General features: G+C 40.9%; 1 protein-coding gene across 1 annotated transcript in view; it reads right to left on the bottom strand.

The window, feature by feature from the left end:
- The window catches only part of ZCCHC24 (zinc finger CCHC-type containing 24), a 109,791-nt gene that overhangs the window by 8,430 nt on the left and 89,192 nt on the right, over positions 1 to 12,169 (bottom strand). The window contains exon 3 of the mRNA XM_027720646.2: positions 6,773 to 6,937. Within this exon, the coding sequence (XP_027576447.1) occupies positions 6,773 to 6,937 (165 nt within the window). The remainder of the gene's footprint in view (positions 1 to 6,772; positions 6,938 to 12,169) is intronic.

Genomic DNA, 12,169 nt, shown 5'->3' with positions numbered 1-12,169 from the left:
AACATCAGCCCACAAATTTTCTTCAAGAATTTGCATGACATAAATGTAGTCAAAGTCCAGGTTCAGGAGTCCCAGGAGTTAATTTACACTCCTCAACAAAGAATAAGAGTTTTGAAATGCTACACTTAAAACAGGCTATTTGACTCAGCTCTGACTGCTTCTACATGCTAGCTGTGTTCTGATTAAAGAGAAAAAATACAGCAGTTATCATGTTTATTGATATAAGCCAGATTTCTTTTTTAATATGTAAGGCCTTGGGAATCATTTTTCCTGGAAATAGTGCAAAGGACATTGGGAATGCCTTGAAGCGCCAAGAGTTTTTGGATGGTTTTCAGAAACAATAGCTCTCCGTGGTTTGCTTTCCCCCTGCGTTGATTGAGCTCAGCTTTTTGGCCTGCAAAACATTTTGATTTCAGAAATGTTATTGTTACCAGTGTGTTACGACACAGAGGCTGGGGAGAGAGGGGTTACAAAGGCAGGAAAGCAGGTTGCCAAGGGCCAGCTGGAAGGAACAGAGCCCTGCAGAGCCCAGACTACATTTCTGGTGAGGCTTCGAAACTGACAGTGTGCTTGCATGGTCTGTGCCTCAAAAACACTTCAACCCAACTTCTGCATGAAGTCCCAGCTTGTCTCCATTTGCCATTTTCTCTTCATGGGTTTCTTGTGAGGCAAAAAAGAACCCTTCAATCACCCTGAGTAGCAAGTGTTCTTGTTCTGCTGCTATCTGTCTCTTACTAATTGTGGAGAACTTAAAAGTGATAATCTTACACCCTTGGAACCTTTCTTACACCATGTTAAAAGTGTAGGGCATTAGTCAAAGAGCTGTGAGTCCATCAAGGCTGAACCTCCTTGGCACAGGCTGGACAATTATCAGCTCTGTGTGGTAGAAGCAGCGGACACTGGCACAAGAGGGGTGCAGCAGGGTTGGGCTGCAGCACACTCTGTATTAGCTTTGGGGATTGCCTGAATTATACCAATGACTGAGGAGGCTGCAGGAGCTCTGTGCTGCTGCTGAGAACTCAGCCATGCGTTTGGAGAGGGTGTGGAGAAGGGAACAGGCTATTTGGCTGAAAAATTAATTCCTCTCCTTAGAAAGAGGTGAAATGGAGCTTGTAAAACCACAGTAAATCCTGCTATACTCCTGTGGGGAAAGGTATGCTTTTTTACATTAAATGGAGAGTTTAATAGTTCAATTTTTGTTGTCCTTTTTTTCTTGAAATGCAAGCATCCACAATGGCATTCTTACATTCTTCATTTTTGTGCATCTTTCTTTAATTTTCTCCTAGTAGTTGCAGGGTGGAAATAATTTTCTGCAGCTCCACCAGGAAAACATTTGGTGGTGGTGAATAAAGCTATTGCCTCGGGGGAATGAAGTTAAAATAAATTTAAATTTATATAGCAATTCCTGACCTGCAAATTAACTTTTGATTGTGAATTATTGCTGTCCTGCTCTACATGTACTGAATGAACTCTGCATTCCCCAAAAGTCAGTTAAAATCTAAACCCCTCAAAACAAAAAGCTCACCTTTATGAAGTGTTAGGTATCAGAGAAAACATCACCAGGATATCTTGAGGAAAATTGCTTCTACTATGAAGCAGAATGGAATAATGTGCCTGCTTATGTTTGTATTTAGAAGATTGAATTTTTTTCTGCTGTAGAATGGAATAGCTTGATTGTACCACTGATGGACAAAGAATCGCATTAGAATCCCAGTGTGAGAAAACACCTAAAAATAATTTTCTGGACTTACTTACATCAAGTCTTAATGGAGCAAATGAAATGATTAAATGTCAGATTAAAGATGTGAATAGAAAAAGATTCTACAACTATAGCTGGTAGGATAATTGTTAGGTTAGCAGTCTTAAGGAGCCATAGCTAGAAAACACATGCTATCACAAATTTGTAAATTTTTAGTCCGATAAAAGGAATTATTGGGGGAAAAAAAGATTAAATGCAACATGCATTCTTGAGCAGCAGACCCTCTGTTTTTCTATCTGCCTGGGGGAAGAGGGACATTAACAAGGCCCTTGGCTGTCACTATGGATCCGGGAGGCAGTGGTAGGGAGGCTGCAGATCAGAGGCATGATGCTCAGAGGGAGCAAGCAGCCACTGTCAGCAGCATGCCTCTGGGACAGGCCAGCCAGGAATGACTGATTAACAGCATGAGGTAAATAGTGAAAATCTCTTTAGAGTTCAGAAAAGGAGCAGTCTGGGGTGAACTGTATTGCCATTGCTGGAGTACACAAGCATGGGCATGCTGGGGAGGGTTTATTAAATCTAAAGGGCCAAAAGAGCATACTTGTGGGCCTGGAACTATTGAAAAGTTTATTGGGCTTGAGTGATCATACCCACCCTCTCCCCATACTGAGGGAGGAGAGATGGCTGTGGTTGCACTCAGATAAGGGAATTGTGATGGGACCACTGAATTGCCCATGAAAGTAATAACTTGGATATCACGAAGTATGTATTTACATACCAAATTATTTCCAGTCCAACAGTAAATTCCTGACAGCTGGAGGAAAATAGTGTCCAAGAGGACAAGTCGGTCACCAGATGGCTGGTTCTGCACCAGTGCAACAGCTGTCATCACAAACAGCACTGGAGCCAGCCACAAAGTCGGAGAAGAAGCCTTGATAAGAGGCCAGCCAGGAAGTAACCACAGGCGCAGATGTTGCTGCTATAGTAGGCAGGGGAAGAAAATGAGAATTCAGAGCTTGGCATCTGGGCTGTTTGAGTGCCAAGAACGCTGGAGAATGACTACAAGAATTGGCTTAGTTGCTGGAGCAGGGTAAGAAGGAGCATAAACAACTACAAAATCCAAATTCCTTGGAAAAATAAGAGGTGGGTTTAAGTCCCATCTGAGATGCCTGTTTATGCTTAGAGTAGCTAAAGAAACTACCCAGGAAACTACTTTAGAAATTGCCATAGAGCAGCTTTGTCAAGGTAGCTTTTTGGTCTTTGATAAAGCTTGAGCTCAACAGGCCTACAGTTTTTGCCCATGTGCTGTGCATTCCTGTAAGCACTCCCATGGGGAGGTTTGCCTCTTGAGGGACACAGTGAAAATGCAAAAGGAGGAACACAGTGGAACAATTTAGTTATGAAAATAAAAAGGCAATCAAAGCTTGATTGGGATGAGGAGCAGTTTTGCAACTCAGGTGTGAGAGCCACCCAACTCTCTGCTCTGTGAATGAATAGCAGCAGCTCTGCTATCATGTCCTTGTGTTACTTTTTGTAATACATGCTTTACCATCTCTCTTAAATGCTGAGATTTAGAGCTGTATTTGTAGAGCACTCTAAAGTATATATGCAGCTGTGAAATTGCTGAGAAAACTTTTCCTGTCCCAGAGAGGTTGAAAGCTTGTTCTCACAGATAGCCCATGTGGACTAAGAGCATAGGGCTGAACTGAGACATTGCTTGTGGGGAATTGGCACGAGATAGTTTCCTGAAGTGAAATGAACCTCCAGGAACAAAGAGCAGGTGGCAGGGAAGTGTGGCTGCTTTACTCTCCAGGGACCCACTAATGAAAGGTAAGGATAGGAAATCAAGATTTGAGCATAGCTGCACAAGCCATTCACAGAGGCAGCATATGTGCTAGAATGGCTACCCCAGAGCCACCCAGAGAGGAGAATATTACCTTCAGTGCTCTGATATCATTGCCTGAACCAGTTACATGGGAGTACTTGGGCATGAAACCATCCCTTGTGAGACATTGACAAACCCTACAGTAATGAGAAGTCCACAGATTTGGGAAAGAAACTGGGGAAGATGAAATACAGCTATGGAGATGAGGACGGGAGAAAAGGGCAAATCTGGCAACTGAGATCAAACTCCTAATTCACTGCAATGAATATTGAGCAATCCTAAAGTAAGGATTTCAAGTTTTTTAATTCTAAACTGGGCAGAAGCATCCTACTCTCCAATATTCAGGGGGACATAGCAAGGCCTGGTGATTAGATTTCAGCTATTGAATAGACTCTACCAAGGTTGATCTGCTTGGTGACAAACTCAGGGAATGCAGAAATACTCACTTGGGCATAAAAGAGGATGGGAAGTACCCTTGGAGGTCATTATTGTGTCTTGTCTATATCCACAGCTTCCTGTAAATGTGTCCTCTACTGCTTAGGCTCATGTGTGGAACAGGGGAGGTTGGCTTGGCCTGGTATGAGTTTTTATGCTGTATATACTATGGTGAATGGAGACTTTCTGTCATATGCCCTCACCAGGAAAATGTGGCCCCTGGCTGTTTTAGACATGGGCTGAGATATTTACGGTTTTTATAGTTTTGGAAGCTCTCGTAACTTGACAAAAGGATAGTTCAATTTTAAGGAACCAGCAGTGATTTTCACCTGCTGATAAAATGACTATTATTTTTTAAAATAATATTCCAGATACTCTTTTTCTGTTAAGTTAAAATTACAGGTTTACCAAATGGTAGGGCAAGGAGTAAAAAAAAAGGAGATGATGAATTCCAACACATTGGCGAAGAGAAATATTGACAAGATTGTTTGAAAGTAGAAATAATTAATTTCACTAGAAGTAAATATTGTCTGATCTTGAATGGAGGTCAGACTTCTCCAGTTCATCTGGGTTTTGTTAAACCAAGGAAAACAATCCACTTATGGATTATCTGTACTATGATCACATCACATAGTGCAGTGACTTCTGTTTTGAAGTGTCTGTTCTTTCACTGCAACACTGATTTCTTTTCTTTTTTTTTATGGAGTTAAAATGGCACAAAAGAAGTGTGGTGTCTAGGGAGAGCAACATCTTCTCTTAGTGAGTTTCCTTTAGGTGTCCAATGGAAGATTCAGATGAGAGTGAAAATAATCTGATCCCATATAATAAAAGCAGAAGGAGCACATAATTAGCTGAGGACGCCCACTGAGAGGAAAGTGATGGCTAAAAACTTCTAGAAGTGCATAGGAATTCAAACATGAATGATGACTCTGCTATGGTAGGTGCCAACAAAATAATCAAAATCTAAAGAATAAATAGGAAACATATGCAAAAATATTAAGGTGGTGTAACAGTGCTGTTTAAAAAAATTACTAAAATCATCTTATGTGCACAAGATTTTTTTGTGCTATAACTCTCAAACTAGAAATACTGGACTTGTAATTACATCTTTCACTGTGCTTTTACAAAATACAGTTGTTAGTATAAGAGTACTGGTGAGTGGGTAGAGCATATTTTCCAGAATGGTGCAGAATAACACACACAAATGTTGATAAATGTTTAGAGAGCCTGGCGTGGAACTGGATGCTTGGACAAAAACCATATATGGGCTGGCAAACAGGAGGCTCTGTCAAGAAGCAGCACAGACCTCCTGCAGCCTGTTGGCTCTCCTCTTCTGCTGGCTCTGCATGAACTGATGCTGTTCTCTTTACTGCCAGGCTATTGCTGTTATGTTTAATCAGAAGCAACACAGAGCACCTCTGCAAGAATGAAAAAGACTAGGAAGGATGACAATGGCAACACTGAGAAATAGAAGTACATGGAGGTGAGGCAGTGACACTGGGATGTAAAAATCTTTCAGCTCGAGGTTCCAAGTTCACATTTTGGGGAAGAGCACTAGTGACTGGCTACAAGTTATTTATATGAAGAAGCCTAGCAGAAATATAGTCTTGTCCCAAAGATCTCAAATAACTGCAATACCTACTGGTGGGACAGAAACACATGGATAGACAAGAAGAGCAAAGCTCTTCCACATCCTTGAGTTATGGTGTCCTTAGGGAATGGCATGGAAACACAGCAATGGGGTTCAGCTGTGGAAACCTGCACTGCACATGCTGTGATTATTCCCCAGAAAACACCATGTATGTGGCTCCAGGGCAAGCACAGCTTATGGCAGCACGGTAGATTGCAACCCTTCCGACAGTATGTCTCTGGCTTTAGTACTACTAAGCAGATAAGTTGCCATGAGCGGCAACTCTGGACAACTGATGACTTGCAAAACTTCTTTACTACAGAATGTACATATCCAAGTCTACAATGCCTCTTGTACGGTGTCCATGAGACACCTCTTGAATGATTTCTTGACTCTTTGAACATTAACATAAATGATGGAAAGAATTTAGAAAAACAAGGTAAATATTTATGAAGTGTTATGAATCAATGACCTTGTAATTTCTCTCACCCTCAAGACTGTAGTTCCATGCATGTGATAAATGACTTCATTGCTCAGCCTGGATTTTGGATTTTTAAGACAAGCTGTCTAAACTGAGGCAAGGAACAGGAGACCTTGTAAGCTTTGAGATTGTCTCAAGTTAGTGTTATTAACCAAGGAATTTTTTAGGCAAGAGTAATCTTCGTATTCTCTTTTATCACTGCTCTTTGTAGGTAGACATAGCCCCTTGATGAAATCCAACAGGTGAAAAAAAGTAGTACACATAAGAAATAACTGGTGACACCAGTGGAATGAAACAATAAATTGATATAAATATGAAGAGAATTGGAAGAACTAGGAGGCCCATTATTATTGGTGAACTTGTTTTACTCTCAGATTAAAAGGCCCCACAGTCTGTTTCTGTAAGAAAGGCAGGTAAAGATTTTGGGTTTGAGGTATTTTTACTGAAAAAAAGAATGTTCAAATTGCAACTCTGACGCCTCTCCAGATTTCCAGGACTGAGACAAACAGCTCATCTGGGAAACCATTTGCTGTGATATGCTGTAGTACATGTCAAGTTCTGTTTAACCCTTACCCACACTTTACAAAGTCAAGAGCATTCCTAGTTCCAAACCTGTTGCCAGCAGGTCTGCAGTTCTCCTACCTGTTTGTGAGGATAAACGTTAATGTGGCACTTGATACATTCTTGTCCCATGTTAGCCCAGGAGTTTCCACTCATCCATTTTCTCTTGCATTTGGGGCACTTATATTCACCAAAGCAGCGTTTCTTGCCCTGGTATGGTGTCAGGCCTTCTCCTTTTGGACGAGCCTACAAAACAAAGGGAAGTAGCAATGAATGACTGAAAACGGGTGGAGGGAGGGTAGCAGAAAAGTAAAGGTTTTTTTAATTAGGAAGCTTTGGGCAAAAGGTACTGAAGGCAGACAGGAAGGTTGTATCCTCTTAATAAAGAGTACATATGTTGAAGCTGAGAGTTGTTTCTGTAAGAAGTGTTCAAAAGTTCAAGAGGACTTATAATACTTGTTAGTGGCAGTGAACATAGTGCACAGGCATATTTCTAAATACCTTCTCCAACAGTTTTAATATTGGCTTCGTTATAAGATCATCTCTCTTGCATACATATTGCTAGTAATATCTATATAATCTGGAGGAGTAGGTCACTACTAAAGGACTACTTTTTAACTAGAAATTCTAGTTAAGAAATCTAGTATATTCTCCACTGAAACCTAACATTAAAAAGATTTTTAATAATTCAGCTTTGCACAGCCTGTAAAGAATTAAATATTGGCAATTCATTAGTATGTGGATTATCACATGGGAGCGCACAAACTGGGATTGAGTATAAAGGAAAGACATTTTGATTAGTGGAAAAAATAACTTTTATTAAATTTGTCTGGTTTCTGGCTCTTGGTAAATGGTTTTACTGATTTCTACCTTTTGAAGGAAACAGGAAAGGATTCTCAAATGGACTGGTTTGATGTCCAAATGTTAAATGTCCCTTAAAGAAAGCCTTTTTATCTAGGGAAGTTGGTAGAGTTGACAATGACCTTATGCAAATACCACGTTTATTTTTTTGTAAATACATTCACTCACTAAAACTGTGTGTTGTACTTAACAAAATGTAGCAAGGTACCTGAAAAATTAATGTGTTAATGTGAAGATGAGAGTATTGCATACAGCTGTCCTGAGATAGCTGCAAAGACGAAGCCATTTTTCAGAGTCTCTAGCAGGTGTTGAAATACTGTCCATGTATTCACTATGTTTAGTTTGTTGTTGTCTAATGGCAGATTTTTTTTGCCTGTGTAGTGGCAGAGTCGTATGATCACCTATCAAAGGATTCCTTGTCACTTATTTTTATGTCACGCCTAAGCAGCTTTTCTTTTTTAAGGTTTCCAGACAAAGTTTACGAAGGTTAAATGACCCATCATGCTGGGAAGGCGTTTTTTTTTTTTGTTTTGGGAGCTTGTACAATTTCTCAGTGTGTAGGTCCAAATTGCTTGCGATGTGAAAACATGGGCTGCAAAAGCAGGTGGTTGGCAGAAGCTCTGAGACTCCGCTCCCGTGGCTGATGGAGATGGTGTACACTGTGTTACCTCCAGGGTTGCATGTGGGAGCAAGAGGCAAAGGAACATGGAGTGCGCTCTCCCCCACATGTGGTGGGTGGAAGAGCAGGGGACCCCAAACCTACTCTGGCCTTTTTTTTTCTCCTCTGTAGTGTCAGTAAACAACATTCTCTGGGGTTTTTTTTATGCTTATTCCTCAGCACAGCAATATTCTTTAAAAGATCGGATCAGTAGCGATCCAATCGCATCTATAATAATTTGTTTCACGACACTCAGTCTGACAAGCCACTGTAAATATTCTGGCTCATTGCAAAGATGAAGTTGACACCAGGACACACGTATTTGCAGTAGTATTGCACAGAAGAAAAAAAAAGTTCATTGCTGTAATGAGAAACATTCTGACTTTCACAACTATATGAGTGCTGGCAGGCACCCAGAGTGTAACCCTCTGATCCATGGCGTCCCTTGATAAGGATGAGAGATTGCAATTGAATGTAGGGCAGGAAAATGTCAATTTATGGAGACATCCTTATTCTGGACACTTAATTCGGTTCTGCCTCTGAGGAGCTCGTAGCACAAGTCAGTGTAAGAAGGAACCACATGCTCTCTTCATTTAGAAATTCTCATGGAATTGAATAGGAACCCTGTATAAAGAAAGCTCTCATGATTGAGAGACCTTCCCCCTCCTCCTGAGGCATCACAGATTTCTTTATTTGCAGTTTCAATTGGGGCTATGTTATTGAACAGAAGCAAGCTATTTCTGATTCTCTAAGTCACACTCTACTTAAAAACTCCTCCTGCAGTCAGACCTGGGAATGCAGCTTCATTGCCCCTACCAAGCAGCAGTCCTTTCAGAAAACGTGCAGGTCACAGAGTTCATTATTTCCAAAGTAATAACACTGACTTTGGAGACAGAGTGTGTCTTAGAAGTCTTGTAAATGTTTACAAAGAGTATTTAAACATAACACTCCCACTGCAATATGTTATGTCAGCCATAAAGAGCATTTAAACTTCAGACTCCCACCGCAATATGTTGCGCCAGCCACAATTCACAGACAGGAAGCTTTCAGGGATGGCTGCTTTGGGCAGGCTTGTAACTATGGGTTTCTCCAGGTCTGGTAGTTGACTTCAGAGACACCAATGCCCTGAAATGCTCTGCCCTCACAAATGCACAGGGGGGCACTGAAGATGCTAGTCTGTGAAGTCTGTGTGTACAGCCGGGCATTAGAAATGGAGGCTTTCCAAATTAGAAGCTACTTTTAAAATCTCGCTTATCTGACTTTCTCAGCAAATCGGAAACAGAACCAGGAAAAGAATGCAGGAGCACTGACTCTGTCGGTAATTTCCTGTTATAATTGCTAGACTAAACTTCTGATTTATTTTTATTTTAACTTTTCGACTGTCACAGCTCCCTCCTTAGTCAGTGACTTTAATTAGCTTGCTGGCAAAGCTACAGCATTCTCTGTAGGTGTTTTGCTATTCTGCTTTATGGATGTTTATATGTTGCCCTAACAGATATTATTTTCCTGCCCATATCTTCAGTTTCCCTAACTGTGCCCCACAGGGAATTTGGATTCTCAAACAAGCAAGCTCATTTTCTCTAGCTAGAAACATCATTAGGAAGCACTGACAGCAGCAAAGGCAATCCTCCAACTCCCTCCACCCTTCATATCCAAACAAAACAGATATTTGACAGTATTTGGTGGAAGGCAAAACCTGACTGAGATACACTAACGGCCTGAGAGATCTGAGGCTGGGTGTTTTCTTTTTTTCTTTTTTTTTTTTCTTTTTTTTTTTAATATTATTTAAAGTGTCTGGCTCCAGCAGCAGCACAGCTGAATTGCACAAACATTTCCAAGAAACAGCTTGCTCCTTGGCACAGGAGCAGCCAGCCCTGCCTGCAGGGTGCTCGAGCACCCAGTCACTCTGCAGCAGAGGTATCTCAGCCCTCGTCCAGCTGGAGGGCAAGAACTGTTTTCACCAGTTCTTAACCAAGCACCAAAAAGGAGCAAGAATACACATTTTGTCATTTGGTATCAATTTAAAGACCCTTCTTTTACGGAATGTGGGATTTGCCTTGTTTAAACCATTAGCCTCCTATTCCTTTCCCACCCCAGCTCCATTTGAATGGTGGTTAATAATAGGCCTCGGTTGGTGTTTAGATCTTGCAATTCCTGTACTGAGCATTATCTCTTCTTACTCTTTCTGCAGATAGGGATTTATTTATGTCCAGAGTTAACCTGGCAGAGTTATGCCCCTGTTAATAATGGCACAATATTTTGTTGTTACCATGTTAACATACGCTGTCCCATTGCCTGTAGGCTCAGGTAGTCCCTGGCCTGGTTTCTGTCCATGTCTGCAAAAACTTGTGTATGTGTTCACTCAGACATTTCAAGGATTTACCTCATCCAGGACAGGTAGGCCTTTGGGGAGGATCAAAACTGAACAGATTTTTCTACAAGGAGAAACTAGCCATTGCTTATGTCTCAGTGTAGAGATCAAGGCATAGGCAACAGATCCTTTGTGCTGTTTTGACTTTGGACAAATGCTGAGACAAATGAAACCAGCTCTGCAGGTGTTCCTAGCCAGTGGCTGTGTTTGCCTTAGCTGGATCCAATGAACCTACAAAGCCAGTGGATTTTGTGTGGCACAGTAATGAAAGTTACCTCAATATTCCATCCCTCACTGACACCCAGCTGCCTCTATTTTTCATCCTCTTTCTTTCTTCAGCCAAAACCACAAATTGGCCATAATAAGATTTTAAAAGTATTTAAGTTGAGCTTTTCTGCTGGTAACTGGCCAGTCGAGCTCTCTCTCAACCTATCACACAGTGCATTTTATGAAGGAATCTGCCAAATCACTTGGCAGTGACAGACATAATAAAGGACTCTTTGCTTCTCTGCTTTCCCTAAACAATTCACTCAAAGTATCAGTTTGCAGAGTCAGCAAAAACACACACCCCCCCCGCCCTGTTTAAAGCTGGATTCATTTTAAACAACATGGGACTGAGAATTTCCTCAAAGCAAAATGAAATATAGAGGAACAATGTAGTTAATGCTTTTCTTCCCCTCATCTTCCCTCAAGTTTGTTTTGCACAGCTGAAAGGCTGTGTACAGCATGGGGAAAGATGAAATCAGCATGACACTGGTAGGTGGATCCCCTTTATAGAAGAACTCTGTGAGGGTCTGCTTGTAAGCATGCATCATCAAAAATGAAGCAGAAAAGCAATAATAGCAAACAACAGCTTGATGCTCTGTCTGGCTCCCAAGTGGTTTGTGGGAGTGGGAGGGTCAGAGCTGTATTTTGAAATGTGAACCCTTCAACACTCTTGACTGAAAGTCTGCACAACTAGGAGATGGCATTAAAAAAGCCCTAGCACTCTTATTTTGGTGCTACTGTAAGTGGGTATTTTTAATAAAGATGAAATGATGATAATGCATACCCAAAATGTCCAACTAAAAAATGAAAAATAAAATATTAAGACTGATTTTGGTGTACTGGGTGTTGTGGCAGTCTTACTACTAGAACTGCAGCAAGTTGTAGAGGGTTGGGAAATTCACAGAAGTCCTCTGACCTTTCTCAGCTCTGTGTATGCTGTGTAGACAATGAGGACACGCACACATGTCAAAATGGCACATAAACGGGAATCTTTAGATTGGTCTACCCTTTTTTTTTGTCCTTCCTGACTTTTGTGTTCATATAAATCTGAACATCAACAGAAAACAGGCAGATAGGTTATGTGCTTAGGAAATGAATTTTAACATAGCTGGTCTATTGCTTTGTGTAGTCTATGTTGCTGGTTCATGATATTGCTGATGTGTGGCACTGGAGACTTCTAAGATATTTAAATCAACAGTTGCTACATCTTTAATTAGTGCATGCAATATAGAAAGAGTATCTAGGAGATACAGAAACCAAATTAATGCCTTTTTCAGCTTTGTCTCTAGTTTAATTTGCGTACTAGTGATACGACAAATCT

The sequence above is a fragment of the Pipra filicauda genome, unplaced genomic scaffold, assembly GCF_003945595.2.
Source record: "Pipra filicauda isolate LSUMZ 115617 unplaced genomic scaffold, ASM394559v2 scaffold210_size2929891_pilon, whole genome shotgun sequence".
Classification (NCBI taxonomy): Eukaryota; Metazoa; Chordata; class Aves; order Passeriformes; family Pipridae; genus Pipra; species Pipra filicauda.
This window is presented reverse-complemented; position numbering and strand designations above follow the sequence as displayed.